General features: G+C 37.2%; 1 protein-coding gene across 1 annotated transcript; it reads left to right on the forward strand.

The window, feature by feature from the left end:
• Positions 1-9,386: 9,386 nt before the first annotated feature.
• On the forward strand, positions 9,387-17,082 carry olfm3b (olfactomedin 3b; the record flags this gene model as incomplete). Its single annotated transcript, XM_079613156.1, has 6 exons — positions 9,387-9,455; positions 13,120-13,263; positions 13,937-14,092; positions 14,436-14,655; positions 14,796-14,902; positions 15,521-17,082. 6 exons carry the CDS (start codon positions 9,387-9,389, stop codon positions 16,196-16,198), a joined length of 1,374 nt encoding a protein of 457 aa, XP_079469282.1. The 3' UTR covers positions 16,199-17,082.
• Positions 17,083-19,057: the final 1,975 nt, after the last annotated feature.

Consider the following 19,057-nt stretch of genomic DNA (forward strand, 5'->3'; position numbering starts at 1 on the left):
TGATGATGAGCAACACAAGGCTATGAGCACCTGCTTACCTTGGATGTTAGTCACCATAAAATCAAAATTGACTTTTTGTTTTTAATGGAATGGGAATATATATTATTATTTTTTTAATCCATGTGCCCTCATAATCTTTAAGCAAACTAACTTTCCCTTACTATTGCAGTGGCTTCTCTGATGATGTGTTTACTGGCTTGAGGGCGGGACAACCTGTCACTCACATGACATCACAGCAGTAGCAAACCACAACCATCCAATCACAATCAAGTTTGTGATTGGAAGCCGTTTCACTGGGATATACCGTACGTTACAATAGGGAAGAAAAGACTATTGCAACTCCTGTGTCATGCCCACTTTAACACAGTCATGTGTTTAGTGAAAAAATGGATGCAGAGTTTTTGGTCTGATTTTGGATTAAAAAAAATATTAGTGCACACAAGCCTGAAAGTATAAAGAAGACGCGTTCAAATATTCTATGAGAGAAAAACCCCTAGAAATATAAGGGAAATTTACCATTTTGATTTCCAGGGCTTTAAAATTAAAGTTATATATTGAAATTCCAATTGGTCCATGCAAATGAAACTTCTCCCCAGGATAGACTGGAACATGTGATGGTTGGGAACCCTGTATACCTCTTCATATGTGCCTGAACAGGGTCAGGGCTTTGATGGTGGTGGTCATCAATCAGGAGTCGGTACAGTATTCACAGCCGCTATGAATTTAAACTGTATTTGGAATGGCAAACAGTAATTCAATTACAGACGTACATTCAAGGACCTGGCATTGGATCAGCCTTTTGTTTTTCTATTTTGCCTTTCTGCTCTTTGATTGATGAATTGTGGTATAATTAAATTCTAATAGTTTGAGGTCATTCTTCTTGTAAAAAAAACAAACAAACATTGATGTGCAAAGAGATGATTAATGCTACATCCCATTTTGTATAATAACAAAAATATGAAACATTTAACTACAAGCAATTACAACAAAATACTTGTGAAAGAAGTAAAGCCCAAATATTTGAATGCATCACTTGATATATTTATTCTTATAAAAATATCCAAATTAAGAAATATCTTGATTTTTAGATGTTTTAGCTCATTTTAATGTTTGTGTTGTCTTATCTAAGTTTGTTTATCTTATGTTTTGGTTAAGTGGCAGAAATGCAAACTTAATGCACAACTGCCAGCCTGCATGGAGAGGTCTGAGACACCAGCGGCTTCAAATACCGGTTTGCTGCTCAACAGTGGCTTTTGTTTAAATAGCTGCCCTTTTAATACAATTAATTGGTTTGACAGAAAATTCCCTTAATAAGCCTTTATCTCACAGAGTTTTCCTGTGCTCTAAATAACTCACAAATCTTTTGATAGTTCGATGATCAATCAGTTTTTGTAAAATATTCGTTTTTTTTGTTTATGCCTTTTGCAAGACATTGCACCATTTCATGCTTTACATCTTCAGAAATGTTTTTCTTTCTCCCCATATTGCATGAGAACTGGGACTTGCTTAATAATGTGGAATAACTTCTTTAAGTAAGGTTTCAATTTACCTAAGAAGACCTGGCAAACTATTTAACAAACCTGTCTGAGATTGATATCAGTTATCTAAGGATTTGAGAAATAAAACCAACAAACACTTTCTTTGAAAAAATTTAATCTGAATGATTATTGTATTGAAATCCTACTGATATGTCACTTGCATAATACTTTGGAACACATATTTTATTACTCTTTGGATTATATTTTGTGGATAATACAAACAACAGTAAATGTCAAATGTCCAAAAACAAAACAAACCATTATTGCAAATTTACATTTGCTCACATGACTTTGATCGTGTGGTAGTCTGCATGGGTGCCAACATTTTTATTATTTTCTTCATTTTTTTGGATTAGTGTATACAAGTTTTGTCCCTAACTTTGGCAACAAAGCAGTGTAAATATTACAGAACAGATCGGTATAGTCAACTGTTGTTGCTTATGGAAAGCTAGCACTATATGACATCATGAGCCAAATCTGAGCCAAGTTATTTTCTTGTGCTGTTTACACACTCTAAAATGAGTATCAGTGCACACAGTCCTAGTATTAAGAATGCTGAAGTTATATCCTACAATATAATATTTACATCACATTATAATATTACTGAAAAATACTGTTGTTTTCAATGGATTCACTGTGCAATGAGGATGTATAGGTCACTACAACATGAACTGTAATTAAGGGCAACCAGGTCATTCATGAAGAAATGTCCAAACGTCCAGCGCTCGCACCTGTGTGACCTCAGCACAGCTCTTGAAAGCAAACTGGTGTCAGAGAGTTTATTCAGCGCATTGTGAAAAACATCTTCCTCGATAGTTGGGATGCAGTGTTTGGTAGTCTGTTACTTATTTCATGTAATTTACATGACAAAAATTGTAGTTAGTAACGTAATCCATTACATTACACATTTTAGGTAATATAATCGGACTACATTTTGATAATCTTGTACCATATTGAAATACAAAGAGAAAGAAAATATATTCCAGTCGTTGTTATTAACAACATGAAGTGCATTAAACATTACAAGTCTCTAAGCTCACCAAGGCTGCATTCATTTTATCAAACATACAGTAAAAACTAATTTTGCAATATTATTACCATTTAAAATTGTTTTCATTTCAGGTTTTCTATACATTTAATATATTTAAACATTTTAAATGTTTTTATCAAGGCTAGTCTTCAATCACGATCTATTCTAATAGGCTATGCCGATTCAGTGCTCAAGATTCTTGTTATATGAATGGTGAAAACATTATGCAGTTATAACTGCAAGTACGTTTCTTGCCTACTTTTTTAGAATACTTTGATGAACGGAAATTACAAAAGAGCAGAATCTTTAAATCTTTTGGAACAATGTAAAAGTCTTAATGCATCTTTGCTGAATAAAGTGTATAATGTATTTATTTAAAACTGAAAGACCCAAAAACTATATGTTTGTTAAGGATAATCGTGCACTTATGCCTGCAACAAAGTAGCCACCAACAACCAAAAAGAAATACTGTATAATTATGAATATTGAATTAACTTTGGCTCATTGATCAGTGGCAGTATAGACAAACAAAGTGATTGAAATGGAGAATGACAGATTTGGAGGAGGAGAAGAGCTCAAATGATGAGCAACGACACATGACAAGTGTGTGTATTTGTCCTCCGTGAGTCACTGCTCTTATCCAGATCTGGAGCTTGTTTAATCATCATTACATTTCCTGTTTAGTCATGGCCGGTGTGTTTTACAGTTAGCTCATTTCACAGGACACAAACTTCTGGCAGAGGCTTAAATCTTGTTTGTGTTCATCCTGCCTCTTAATTCTTTAAAATAAAAATCACATTCTGTATTCTTTCTTGTAATGCTTCCTTGGGTATTGACAGGTACAACAATACCATGTGGATTACACTAAATTCAACATACAATATTCAATGGTTTTCTGGGAGAACAGCAGCTGTCGTAATATGAAAAGGAAAATGGATTTATAGCCAAATGTTCTATGAGCAGAAAGTCCATTATCTTTGGCTTTCCTGCCGCCTCCATGTTTGATGTGCCTAAGTGTCCAAAATAAATCAGCAAAGCTTATTTGCCTTTATTGAGACAGCTCCTGTCTGAATAATGACTGGTGAGCCGCTCCAGCTCATGAATAAAGTCTATTCGTAAATGTGCGTGTGTTTGTGTGTGTGTGTCTGGCATCCCGCTCCTGTTGGGAACACCTTTCATTCAGAGCTCTAGCAGGCAGCAGCAGTGGCCAGCTGCCAGACACAAACGTGCCCAGAGTTAATGTGTTAGCGTGATTCAGGGCGATGTACATTGCAACCTGGGTCAGTGTCTCAGCGTGCGGCGGCCTCTTTCTCTTTCTCTTTCTCGCTCTTTCATTCACACGGTCTCTTTTAATTCAAAAACTTTTTGTGCTTTTCCGAGGCCACTACAATGAACCGCAATCAAAGGCAACCAGGCCATTAGTGAAGACCTGTTGAGGGAACCAAATGTTCTGTGCTTGCACCTGCATGTGCGACCTCTTGAAAACTAACAGGTGTCAGCGAGGAGACTATTCAGCGCACTGTGAAACACCACCAGACTTTTATCTTCCTCAATAGTTGCATGGGAGGAAAGTCCCTTTCATCTTGAAAGGACATACATGAAAACTTAAAGAAAGGCCTTTGACTGAAAATTCACTTTTGACATATGTATAAGGCCACCTGGCAAAATAAATACTTAAAGTCACCATGAACAAAATTTTTATGAAATATTGCAGTATTTGTTATACATTATTTATCTCTGCACATCATTATTATTTTTATTTTTTTAATTCATGTGTCCTCATAATCTTTAATCAAAATAACTTCTCTTGAAGAATCATCTCTTATCTTCTTTGATGATGTGTTTATCTTTCAACTTCCACTTTACAATCTCTTATCATCCTGAAACCAAGAATGTGAAGGCAGATGCTCTCTCATGACTCCATGCCTTGATGAAACTCAGAACAACCCAAACCAGTGCTTCCCTCCTCACTCATCAATGGAACATCGAGGAACAGATTGCGGGAGCTACCTTCTCTGATCCAGCTCTGCCGGGCTGCCCAGCCGGACATGTTCCCCTAAACTTTCTGATTGCCATACATTCTGCTCATTCTACATTGGGCACTGCCCACCCAGAGACTACACAGACCCTCTCGTACTACTAGATCGATTCTGGTGGCCTGGTATGACCTATGACATCCGGCTATAAGTCCACTGAGGCTATGTTCAACCAGGTATTCAGAAACTTTGGAAAATCCTTTTTGAAAAGTAGCGATTAACTTTGACGAAAGTAGCAATTTTGAAAACGTAGCGATTCATTTTGAGGAAAGTAGAGATTCTTTTTTTAAAAGTAGTCATTCTTTTTTTTAAAGGTAGCGATTCTTTTTTGAAAAAATAGCGAGGAGTAGTTTTTTTTAAAAGTAGCGATTCATTTTGAGAAAAGTATTGGTTCTTTTTGAAAAAGTTGTGATTCATTTTGAGTAAAGTATCAATTCTTTTTTTGAATAGTAGCGATTCATTTTGAAAAAGTAGCGATTCATTTTGACGAAAGTATTGATTCTTTTTTCTTTTTTTAGTAGCGATTCTTTTTTGAAACGTATCAATTATTTTTAAAAGTATCGATTCTTTTTAAAAGTGGCAATTATTTTTTTTAAAGTATCGAATATTTTTTTATTTTTAGTAGCGATTAATTATGGGTAAAGTATCTATTATGATTCTTTTTTTTAAAGTAGCGATTCATTTTGGGTAAAGTATCGATGCATTTTTTTTAAAGTAGCGATTAATTTTTTTAAAGTAGCGATTCTTTTTTTAAGTAGCTATTCATTTAGAAAAAGTAGCGATTCATTTTGAGAAAAAGTAGCGATTCATTTGTAAAAAGTACATATTCTTTTTTTTAAAGTAGCGATTCCTTTTTTTTAAGTAGCGATTCCTTTTTGAAAAGTACCGATTCATTTTGAAAAGTAGCGATTCGTTTTTTTAAAGTAGCAATTCTTTTTTGAAAAGTAGCAATTATTTTTTGAAAAGTAGCGATTCTTTTTTGAAAAGTAGCGATTCTTTTTTGAAAAGTAGCGATTCATTTAGAAAAATTAGCGATTCCTTTTTGATAAGTATCGATTCATTTTGAAAAGTAGCGATTCATTTTGAAAAGTAGCGATTCTTTTTTGAAAAGTAGCAATTCTTTTTTGTAAAATGTAGCGATTCTTTTTTGAAAAAGTAGCGATTATTTTTTGAAAAGTAGCGATTCATTTTTTAAAGTAGCAATTATCTTTTGAAAAGTATCGAATCTTTTTTTTAAAGTAGCGATTCTTTTTTGAAAAGTAGCTATTCATTTTTTTAAAGTAGCAAGTCTCTTTTGAAAAGTATCGAATCTTTTTTTTTAAAGTAGCGATTCTTTTTTTTAAGTAGTGATTTATTTAGAAAAAGTAGCGATTCATTTTGAGTAAAGTAGCGATTCATTTGGAAAAAGTAGCGATTCTTTTTTTTTAAAGCTGCCGTCGGCAACATTTTTTTGATCAAATTCAGTGAAATTGACACTATAATCCGACAGAACAACATAAATAAGGTGGTTTTAGAAAAAAACCCGAGCTTCTAACTCCACCTGGAGCGTGTTATTTTGTTTTGCAAAAATCCACCGCTCCCGGTTCATCGGGTCTAATCAGCGCAGGGGGGTGTGAGATCTGACTGTCAATCACAGGTCGTGCACAAATCACAGATCCCCCTCCCTCGCGCAGACGCGGACGTTACAATATCACATATACACGACACGCCTGAAGTTCTGACGATGGGCGGGTGCTCGTTGGTAGTGGGGGAGGGGCATGAGAGTTGTAAACATTCAAAATTGTGTCTAAGTCCACTCAATCTGCCAGACTTGCCGACGGCAGCTTTAAGTAGCGATTCTTTTTTTTAAAGTAGCGATTCCTTTTTGAAAAGTATCGATTCATTTTGAAAAGTAGCAATTCTTTTTTGAAAGTAGCGATTCATTTTGAAAAAGTAGCTAATCATTTTGACGAAAGTATTGACGGCTGGCTGACTGTACATTATCCCTTACTGTATGTAAAGTAGTTCATATTTCATCCCTTCTTTAATCTTAGTGTTTGAAAATCTGCCCATAACGAGAAAGATAACTGATCATTGGGGCATGGTTATTGATTTTCTCTCTCTCTCTCTCTCTCTCTGGTTGACACATGTTGGCTTGCGGTATGAAGACAGCCTCTGAGATATCTTGTCTGCAGCTGCTTTGAGGTTTGATACATAGCTTGACTGATGTGTTCTCGAGGGGTGGGCACCTCCTGGAAAGACCAAGGTGACTCCTGCAGCTTCTGCTATTTAGGAGAGCAGTTTTAAAATATACTTTAAAATATACACCCAGCTGGTGCCGTCAGATTTTAGAGGTGCATTCCTGGCATTTAAATGACTGCATTCATCATTAAAACTTCCAACTTATTTTTAATTGAACAGTAATGTCTTCAAATAAATGTCATTTCACATACATTGATTAAACGGACATGACACTAAAATAAACAAAAGACTTTCTCTTTTTGATAAAGGAGATAAAGATAAAGAGAGAAGCCTCTAAAAAAAGACAGGCTAACCACACATGTTGCCAAGCAACTAATTGAGACTGTGAGCAGAGGTGCAGTGTAAGTTTATGCTCGAACTTCTGATGAGGTAATTTTAGCATACATGTCTGTATCTGTGACAATGTGCAGATATGCTTGTTTTCTTGGTTAATGAAGCGACTCGTTATTGAAAGTTTTGCAGCGTCGGTTACCCAGTTGTAGTAGGCCTCAAAAAGTATGAGAAATAGGTTTGGAAACCGATAGCAGTTTCTGCTCTTTTTTTCTTCTTCTTTTTAAATAGTGCAACATTCTTTCTGACAATACTTCGCACTGTTAGACTGTTCGGCTGTAAGTCGGGGTAACCTTGTTTTTTTCTCCTGACAATAGATGACAAAATCTCATTCTGAATCGTTCTGAATCCCATCCAGATGTATACTATTTGACAAAAATGCAAAATAAATATTTCTCAGCTGTATTTTTATAATTAAATATTTTTATATATATTAAACTTTAACCATATTCAAGTGTTGAGGAAAAAAGGGAATGCATAAAGTTGTATTTATTTCTTTATATTGTATGTTTGTTGCCTACGTTTACTTCACTATATTACAATTAAATCCTAATCTAATCATGACAAACTATATATCGTTGGAAAGGTCTAAGACTCCTAAATAGATATTTTAGCACAAATTATGTAGGAACAGTAATAGATAAATTTATGACAAGAGCGCACCTCAAAAAAATCTACATCATAACAGGAGTTCTGACCTTTGTCACAAAAAGTAGACGCACACACTTTTAATAATTGAAACTTTGGTTTTCATGCTAAAAGTTCAGAATAAAACATATAATCTAATATTTGTCAATAAAAAATTATAAAATAATATTATCCTCTAAAATATAATATATCTTTTTTTTATCGCCTTTTTTATTAGGCCTACATCACATATGTTAGTAGGCGTTATCATATATTAGGTATCATTTGAAAGCTTACGAACTCAGAATTCATCCTGTGACAACCGTTTTGAAATTGGACGTTGCGTTACCATAGAAACGGTACTCTAAATTATTTCATCTTCCCTTTTGGGCATCATCATGTTTCATAATTTATGATCAAAACCTTTTCTAATCTTGACAAAACACACATTGTCAGAGAAGTCTGAGTCTCAAGGTTCCATATTTTGTGATGGAAGTGATATTTGGACAGAAATTTCTTAATTTGTTACAGCAGAATGCATACAATTGAATTAAATATGTCTCCCGGTGGCTTTTTTTGGTATTACGCCTAAACAAAATCTCATGGGAACTTAAATTTTTGTGAACACAACTTGGTTAGATATATGACTTTGATTTTAATTGTATAGTAAAAAATATTTTGTGAAATATATATTTTATATAAAAGAAAAAATATTAAGTACAGTATATTTGATTTACTGTACATTTAAACTTCCATGACTTTTTCATACTTTAATTTTTTGAAGTTCTTTCACTTCAGCAATAATCTGCTGAGTGTTTTGGGGGGTGACAATTAAAGGGTTAAAAGCAGAGGGCCTGTTCTTTCTTTTGACATTTTGCATGCTCAGATATTCATACACCATATTCTGAGGGCAAACTTGTGAAAATGAAACTTGTGAAAATGATCCAAAAAATGCTGGCGGTGTCTGGCAACTTTTTTGAGTTAAAAGTTTTAAAAGTTTAAAAAATTAACGAATGCACCACCTTTTTTATTGTTGTTTAATCAATTAATTGTATTTAGCTTATAGCAATGAGCTATCATATATAGCAAAATGATAATTTTATTAAATGTATGCCACTTTAAAAAGTAGGCTACAATTATAATTCCTTTTTTCCCCAAATATATATTTTCTCCAAAATCGCTAAAATAATCGTTAAGGAACCATCGTTCGATTCTTTACTATTCTCACCCCTATTGTGCAACATCTAATGAACATTTTGGTTATGTTTAATCCTTACTCCTCACGTTGCAAAGACATAAAAGTCGTGATTTTATTCAGTTAATTTACTCTTAAATATATTAAGTACGGTAAATGAAAGAGTAACCCCGCACTGAAATGCTGTAGGCTAATGATGTAATATCCGCTGAGAGTCTCCACTCATCTCAAACTTTTCTTCGCTCAGAGCGACGATGACAGCGCACGCACTTTCAGCGGCTCTGTCGAGGGTTCCCGATCCCAAGATACAGGCGAGAAGCTCGATCTGAAACATCGGAGAGTGAATCCGCTCGTACAGAGACGTAGGAGGGAGATCGTCTGGAGGCAGAATGCGGGCGCTGTTCGTGGTGCTGAAACCGCTGTGTTTTCTCGCTCTGCTCGGCTACTGCCCGTCCGCGGTGAGTGATGCGCACCCGCACCTTACTGACTTAGACAGAAACTTGACATGTCTGAGCCCAGCTCCGACTACACCAGTGACTCATAGAACATAGGCAGCGAGACTAAACGTATATGCAAAGAAGTGACAAACAAGACTGTCAGTGTTATGTTGGGATGTCTTATGAGAATTATGCGTTCTTCCGATAACATCATTTTAATGACAACCTCAGAGAGATTCAGAGATGGAAATGCAGTAACACTTAAACTGGGATTTAAAAAAACGTGGGATACCCTAACATTGTGTTTAAAAACGTGTTTTCCATTTCATAACTTTCTCTATGATTGTAGCTCAAATGGTCACAGAATATTAGACACTCTGTTCTGTTATAGTGAATGGTCTACTGCATTAAAGCTTTCAGCTTGCGGTCTCTTATTTCTGGTGTTGTTTTAAAGGTTTTAAGCATCCGCCTGTACCGAGCATTGGCTGTTTATTTCACCTTATAGGTCACACTTTATATTAGATGTCTCTTTTTTTAGATAAATGCTATTTACATTAAAATATAAACGATACAATGCACTTATGCATGTTGTTCTTAGGAAATATGAGATTTCCATTTGCTGCTACTACGGTTAGGGATAGCGTAATAATAAATAAGGTTATAATAAGGTCCCTGTTGGACAAATAAGCAGTACATGCATATTGCATGTGACTTTTCACAGAACAAGAGTTACAGTGTAGCCCACAACCGCCCCAGTTTTCTCCCCATCATCTCCTTTCTCCACTCTATTACAACTATTATATTAGTATACATTACTGTTCTGCAATGCAAATTAAGATGCATGTTTCCTTCAGTAAATACAAAAGTAGCCTATAATTACAATAATTACATGCAGTTGTTTTAAATATACAGTGTAACAGCACGTGTTGTATGTACAGAATGCTAACATTGTAATTTTAACAGTAAATAGTTAATATAAAGTTGTAATGTACTAATATAATTTGTTATATCGAGAGCTCAATATAATCTACAGTTCCGGATGTTGATAAAGAGTTTAAATGAGGAAATGTTGTCAGCACTACTATTCTGTATGCAATTCCTAAGGGTTTATTTTAGCGCTTCAAGATCAGATCAACTAGGCTATTTATCATGTAGCACCAAGATAACTGCATGAATTTCACATGTCATATGTGACTGGCAACCAAAGCAATCCGTAGTGTCTGAGATTGTCATGAGGATCTCTCTCCTCCAGGCTTAATGAACCCAGCTGCAGGTCTTGTTTGAGGAGCAGAATCCCTCATATCTCATAATGGCAGTGAACTAGCAGGAAGTACCCATCCAACTTGGATATGTTACAATTTGCTGAAATTGCAGTTAGTTGTTAGTTGCAGCAGCGTGAGGAAGTGTGCCAGAATGCGTAAAGAACTCTCTCTTTCAGCTCGCCTGTAAAAGGCTAGTCCCCAGAGCCGGCCTTTCAAAGCCCGCTGCGAGAGTGGGGGAAATGAATATGGGTGTTTACAAAGCTCCTTTATTGTTGCAGACAATTGAGGGAAATTTTGGGGGGATGAATGCAGAGAGAGAGAGAGGCTTTATCATGAAGGTGTTGCAGTGGGGCGCTATTTGTCGTCAAAACACTATTTTTGGCCTGCCGTGTTTTAGGGGTGTGTGCTTGAATTGGTTTCAGAATTATGAATCAGTGTGAATCAAAAGGAATATTCGGTGAAGTACATAGAAACTGAACAATATTTCCCTTCTGTGCTTGTATTCATTTGAAAATATATTTCAAATGAAGTGTGTAATGTCTTAGAGACACAGATTTTGGATCCTTTCAGCCAGAAAGTTTGGTTACACTTTACTTAAAAGTCTGTATGTATAATTTATTATAAAGTTATTCATAATTATGTATATTAACCAAAGCTAATATTATAGTATTTGCACATTGTGCAAATACTATAATTTGCACATCAATACATATATTATAGTATTGATACCTTGTTACATCTGAAATTGGTTGTTTTGGTGTTTTAAGGTGTAACTGTGAATAGTATTGTAATATATATTAACTGTGGTTACAATTATTCAGATCAATGCATTATAAGGTGCATTACAATGCATTAAAATACTTTTATATATAAAGACTTAGAAAAGTGTTACTGAAAGGTTAGCTAGAAATATGAGGGCTATGCTTGTGGAGGCAAGAAATTTTGAGGCAGGCCATTCATTTTAAGGGGGTCATAACATGGATTTTTAGTTTAATAAATTTAATAAACTAAATTTTTTAGTTCCTTTAGTTTCACTTTTAAATTTAGTTTTTGCACACGCACGCACGCACGCACGCACGCACGTCAGATCCAAGTTACAGTAGCTGCTTCATCTGTCAACAAAACTCTCCATTATACTGTGCCCCGTTTACAAAACAAAATGCTCCGAACAAACATGTAATCCTCCGACTGTCAGGGCTTGGTTCCTCAAATCGCACGACGCAGGAGAATTAATCACAATATTCAAAGAATGTAGGAGAAGACAGGAAAGATATAAACAACAACCATGTAAAACTAAGTTGACACGGAGCCATGAAGAGAGCAAGGGCTTAAATACACACGGTAAGCCAACTAACAGAAACTGAAACAGGTGCGTAATGTAATCAGTAACCAAAGGAACTAACAAGGGAATACAGACGGGTAGGATAACAGTGAAAACCAAAACTAAAACTGAACATAAGCCTGACTGTCACGGAACGGTAAAAAGTGAAGCGAGGATTCAAGTGCAAAAAAGGAATGTTTATTAAGTAAATAAAAAGCAAAACTACAAACAAAACCTCCCCGTGTTTGAAATAACAAAACACCCATGTGCATAACAAGACAGGACAGACATGTGACACTGACACACAATTAAAAATAAACCATTTACTTATTTCTGGGATCCTCCTGAAGTCTGGACAGAGCTCTTTAAACTAGATCCATCAAAGCAAACCTTCGTTCACTCTCCTATTTGTCCGGTTGTCGGCAGACTCAAGTGCGTGGAGTATGTCAGAGTCTGTACACTGTATTCAGTGCCAGGGATTATAATGGGTTCTGTTAGCTTTTGACGTGACGCTCACATCCAGTGTCAAATGTCAGCGACTGATATAAATGCCAGCGGGCGGAGCCTATCGAGCGATGATTTATATCTGTTAAAAAGTCTTGCTCTGGAGGCATTCATATGCAGATGTGTTGCCCATGTGACGTCACAGATCCTGCAATATAAAAACATAGAACATTTGATTAATCAAGCAGTTTATAATGAGGAAGATGTTTTAAGATATGAAACTTGCATGAATGATGTTAATGGTTCAAATACTTCTTATATGTCAAAAGATCACGGCAAACTTGATTTCTCATGACCCCTTTAAAAACAATATCTCCCCACACACACACACACACACCGATTTGCATTTTTACACAATATTGTTATACATTGCAAACTAAATGGTTAATAAAACAAAGCACTGGCAGTGAATGCTGTGCCATGCAAATGTATCGTAGTATTTCAGTTTCACTGCTTAAAGGCATACACATTTTGTCATTTTGTATGTCATTGAAATTCATTGCGTTAAGGATGTCATTAGAATTTTAGATTTGCATTCATGTTTATTTGTAGACAGAAAACAGTGTTATACCTCACGCATGCCTGTGTTTGTGTGCAGACCGTCAGACCAAAGGAAGGCTGGCAGGTGTACAGTTCAGCGCAGGATGCCGACGGCCGCTGCATCTGTACGGTGGTGGCACCAGAACAGAGCTTGTGCTCCAGAGATGCAAAGAGCAGACAGCTCCGCCAGTTACTGGAGAAGGTGTGTGTGTGTGTGTGTGTGTGTGTGTGTGTGTGTGTGTGTGTGTGTGTGTGTGTGTGTGTGTGTGTGTGTGTGTGTGTGTGTGTGTGTGTGTGTGCGCATGATATTGTGTCTAAGTCTCTAAAGTCGCTTTATATTGAGATCTGGTTCGGATAACAAAAAGCTCTCGTTGCAGTGATTTGAAAGCATTATGCTAGACTGCTCTCCATTGTCATCAGTTAAGAATGCCGCTGGCTTCTCTGCAGATGACTGTGGAGGAGCATAAAGATGATGGTAATGTGTAAAGGCCTGAAGGGTGTTTTAGGCCCCCTCTCGTTCCTACTTCCTACGCTTTTCTTCTCGGTTACAGTAAAAGGCCAACTTATTGGCCCATAAGACGTCTCTGTGTCTTTTTTTGTTTGGAGGATGCTAGTGAAGGAGGTACTAGGGTTAACCGATACAGTCACGTCTTTGTCCTTTTTTAAATGCGTCAGTTGTGGTTTGTCTCTGAGATCTATCTGTCTTTGCTTTGGTTGTGTTGAGTTGAATCATGGAAATGCAGGATTCCTCGGAGACACATTGTCAGGGCTGATTTAGACCAGTTGGAAATACAATTCAAATCTATCGCATCTTCCTTTTTTTTGCAGTTCAAAGAATGATCCACGGATCCTAACTTCATCTTTCCTCTCTTAAGATTCAGAACATGTCGCAATCCATCGAAGTGCTGAACCTGAGGACCCAGAGGGATTTCCAGTATGTCATGAAAATGGAGAGCCAGATGAAAGGACTCCGATCAAAGTTCAGACAAATCGAGTCGAACCGAAGAACGTTATTGACTAAAAACTTTCAGGTGGGCTACCATTAAAGTCATGCCTCAGAGAAAAATCAATGGTCCTTTCTCATGTGAACAGAACGGTTTGAAAAAAAAGCAAAACTCTTGCCCATTACTCTCCAAAAATGAAGAATAACATCCCGCTTAAAAGCTTCTAATCTTTATCCTTCACAAGCATTTGAAAAGGCCACACGCAGTTCAACATTCTTGGAAATCCTGTAAACCTGTAAAGGTCATGTTTCCTTTCCAGGCAGTAATACCATTGCGGTCTAACGTGTTATTGTTCAGAACTTCATCTATACATCTGAAGCAAATCTCCCCTCGCGTGATTTTCATTTAAATGGCTGTCTGTTTTTTTCAGGAGCTGAAGGGGAAGATGAATGATCTCCAGCCGCTGATTCCAGTGCTGGAGCAGTATAAGACTGATGCCACGCTCATTTCCCAGTTCAAGCTGGAGATCAGGAACCTGTCTCTGGTGCTGACTGCTATCCAGGAGGAGATAGGAGCGTATGATTATGAGGAGCTCCAGCAGAGGGTCCTCGGCTTGGAGGGAAGACTGAGGAACTGCATGAACAAGCTCAGTGAGTTTGAAACTCAACTTGACTTTGATGGTATTTTCTTCTTATATATGGCATGGTATGTGTATTCAGACTGAAAATACTCTTAGGTTGAAGATGTCTATGCAACAGCCGATATTCTTTATCATTCTCCATTTTGTCAGCCTGCGGTAAGTTGATGAAAATCACGGGACCCATCACCGTAAAGACATCGGGAACGAGGTTTGGAGCATGGATGACCGACCCTCAGGCTTCACCTAAGAACAATAAGGTAATCTATGGCTATGCAACTGAGCCTTTTCAGCAGCATTGCTTCCAGGAACATTATTTTTCCTTAATAAAAATAATAAAAAAAACTTTAATAAAGAGTTCAAAGGCATGAACAGAACTAACAAGCTCTGATCACAGCATATACAACTTGATTTGAAGCACAATAATTGTCTAATATAATTATTTCATGGTGGGATAACCTGAGGCATTATGAATGATTCACTGAAAGAAAAAAATATTATTAATATTTATATTTATATTATAAAAATACAACAATATTTTAAACTTTATTATTTATTTATTTTTTAAATTAAACGTTAAATTAGGTCAAATAGATTTTTCTGATGAATAGAAAAAAAACCCCGACTTTTAACGACTTGAATTTGAAATCATACTAATTTATGTCTTCTGCAAAAGAGTAACTTATCATCCTCAAAGCTCATGGTGACTTGAAAGGTTTATCACAAAAAATCTGTAAAAAAAATCGAAATCTGAAAATGAATGAGGTTTTTACTTCCTGATTGTTACTTCCTATTGTTGTGCACTAAATGATTCCTTTCATATAATTCAAATTCAAGTTTGGACTGTTACTCATCGCATTTGTAACGTTCTAATGCAGGTTTGGTACATGGACAGCTATACAAACAACAAGATAGTCAGGGAGTACAAATCGGTGAGCGACTTCGTGGCTGGGATTGAGTCAAGAACCTACAACCTTCCGTTCCACTGGGCGGGCACCAATCATGTGGTCTACAACGGCTCCCTGTACTACAACAAGTACCAGAGCAACATCATCGTCAGATACAGCTTCGAAAGTGGCCGGGTCACGACCCAACGGGCGCTTGAGTCTGCTGGCTTCCACAACGTCTACCCGTACACCTGGGGCGGCTTCTCCGACATTGACCTGATGGCAGACGAGCTCGGTTTATGGGCCATCTACGCCACCAATCAGAATGCAGGGAATATAGTGATCAGCCAGCTGGATCCTCTGACCATTCAGGTGCTGAACTCTTGGAACACTGAATACTCCAAACGAAACGCAGGTGAGTCCTTCATGATCTGCGGCACGCTGTATATCACCAACTCCCATCTGACCGGGGCTAAGGTGTATTACTCTTATTCCACCAAAACCTCGACCTATGAGTATATGGACATCCCCATTCATAACCAGTACTTTCACATGTCCATGCTGGATTACAACGCCAGGGATCGTGCACTTTACGGCTGGAACAATGGCCACCAGGTACTGTTTAACGTCACGCTGTTCCACATCATTGAAACTGATGTCGAATCCTGAGAGATGCACCCTGAGGTGAGAGGAAAACTTTCTGCTGACGCCGTTTCTGCAGTTACATTGATCTGTAATCACCAATGGGTATCGCTGTGAAATAATGGGTTTTATATGTCTCAGTCAAAAGATGAGCTTAGTTTGAGGTTCAGTGTCTCTGGAGATGTCCGTCAGCATTGCACTCCTCCATTTTGTAAATCAATGGAGAAGGACAGAAAAGGACATTGATGAACTTCTAAAGCTCTATTTAAATGTTGTTTGTGCAACTTTCAGTGTGTAACAGTGGTATTCAGCTGTAATACTCCATTCAACCAACTATGTAACAAACTTACCACTAGAAACTTAGAAATGTTAAGTAAAAAAAAAAGTATTAAGGACATTATATATTGATCTGTCAGACTGCATCTCTTAGTTTTAGTTTGTCACATATTTAGGGAAGTTATGGCATACTTTTAAACTCGTTTTATGATTTAAAGGGAGAGTTCATTAACTCCTCACCCTCGTCGTTCCAAAACTGCATGATTACCTTTCCTCTCTGGAACACAAAAAAGACATTATGATAAATATATCCACACCATGGTTGTCCACACAATGAAAATCAATAGGCTCCAAACATATTATTTTGTGTTTCACAGAAGAAAGAAAGTCATACAGATTTGGAATGAGAGAGAGAGAGAGAGAGAGAGAGAGAGAGAGAGAGAGAGAGAGAGAGAGAGAGAGAGAGAGAGAGAGAGAGAGAGAGAGAGAGAAAGAGAGAGAGAGAGAGAGAGAGAGAGAGAATGATGTAAATTATGACAGATTTTTATGGTGAACTATTTCTTTAAAATCAATCCATGCTGAAAAGAAAACAATTCGCACTGTACAGTGTAATTAAAATAAAGAATTGTTACATTAAGTGTTGTTCATGGTTTTATGTTGTTTCCTGTGTGTTTCAAAATGCATTGAATTCAAACATATCTCAACTTTCCCCCAGAACCACAGACTGGGGTGTTTTGTCTGAAATACTATTATTCAATAATGTTACCTCTTCATCACCTTTTCAAACATAATGCAACAAAGGCTTTGTTCGTGTCTGCTTTTTTCTGCCCTAGGAAATTCGTGGATGAGAGAATTTTTGAAATTCACAGAGGGCTTTGAAATTTTGCTTTTGATGTTTATGAAAGGTAGAGGAAAAATCTAAGTTTTATATTAAAAAAAAAGTTAATTATCCCAAAGCGATCTTCAATATTCTTAATTTAGTGGCAAAAAGAATGATCAGACTCAAATATCTGGAAAACCCCTAATTCTTGTGTTCTGTTTGTACTCAATGATAGTAGTAATGAAGATTCATAATGTTCAAACATTCACACAAACCAGCTAAATAGGCTGTTGTTTTCTCAACACATGATTCAGTCAGTTATTTTCTTTGTCAGAGGATGCTCTATCAGTATTCATAAACCTCAATGACAAATATCTAAAACAAAGTCATTAATTTTCCCCTTAAAGGAACATTTGCTGATTTCTTCTTCCCGGAAACAACTCAAAGGACAGAGCTAGTTTGTCAAACACAATTTCAAACACAACGGCACGGTGAAACTACGGATCAATAAATTGCGGCGCTAAAGGAGCTTACTGCTACATGCAAAATTGGAACCATGGAGGAGAAAATGATCCTGGATAAACTTGTTGAAAAAAACAATTCAAACCGCATATGAGAACATTTACAACTAGAAGTGGATCTTACTTTGAAAAAGGCTGTCACAATTACCAGCCAAGAAGAAACGACAGAGGCTGAGGCAAACGTGATGAGAAAACCGCCAGATGGCACAGTATCAACAGTTATCCAAGAGTCACGTCATCAGCACAACAGACCCAGCCGCAAAACGGGGGAAAATGCAGACATTACGAGGAGCGACGACAATGCGCTCACCTACATCCCAAGGGAAAACGTGTTGCAGGTGCGGTTCAAAACAGCATACTGCCTTGGACTGGCATCAGTGCTGAGTTGTTTTCAGAGACTGAAGTCGACCATGACTTGCACGTGTTCAATGTTACTTGGACGACGTCATTGTCTCAGGAAAGACTGTTGAGGAACATGATAAGAACTTGAACGCAGCACTTCAGCGTCTGGAAGCAGCTGGACTTAAATTGAACTTTGACAAATGCCACATCAGACAGACGGAGCTGTCATTCACGTGATATAAGCTAAAGGACTTCTGCCGGATGCTTCTCTTGTCCATGCAGTTTCACAAGCTCCACCACCAACTAACACGCTCTTTCCTTGGGCTCACATCGCGGTATTCAAAATTCATAGCGATTATTCTGCAGTGGTCGAGTCCCTCAGAGCGTTGCATCGGGGATCGGGATTAGGATGTGTGTAGGCAATGGAGAAATGGAGAACCTGTGGGGGCAATGCTTTACATTATGTACAAACCACAGCCCACTCACAACACACTCACTTCGAAGGCACAAGGAAAAGCAGGACTTCGGATTGCTCGGTGGTCAGGTTGATGACTGTTGACTATGACATCCAGTACAAACCTGGACATGAAAATGTTACAGATGATTGCTTGTCTCGATTGCCATTACAGAGCAGAGGTCCTGTGCTGGAGGATGACATGGAAGTGGTCGCACTTACTTCAACCCTCACGGCCATATCTGTTGATGAATTCAGGGGCTACCTGCCCAATATACTGGGAGCTACGTGACCTATTGATGACCAAATAGCCAAAATGCTCTAAGGGCCGAGGACCTGATCTTTTGCCATACTACAAAATCCAACATGAACTTTCTCTTCAGGATGATTGCGTGGTTAGAGGCACACACAGACTTTTTAGTACCAGAGACTTTGCATGTGCAGTTCTTTGCATTGGCCCATTATACACATCA

This window comes from Phoxinus phoxinus (genome assembly GCF_949152265.1).
Source record: "Phoxinus phoxinus genome assembly, chromosome: 5".
In the NCBI taxonomy this organism is placed as follows: Eukaryota; Metazoa; Chordata; class Actinopteri; order Cypriniformes; family Leuciscidae; genus Phoxinus; species Phoxinus phoxinus.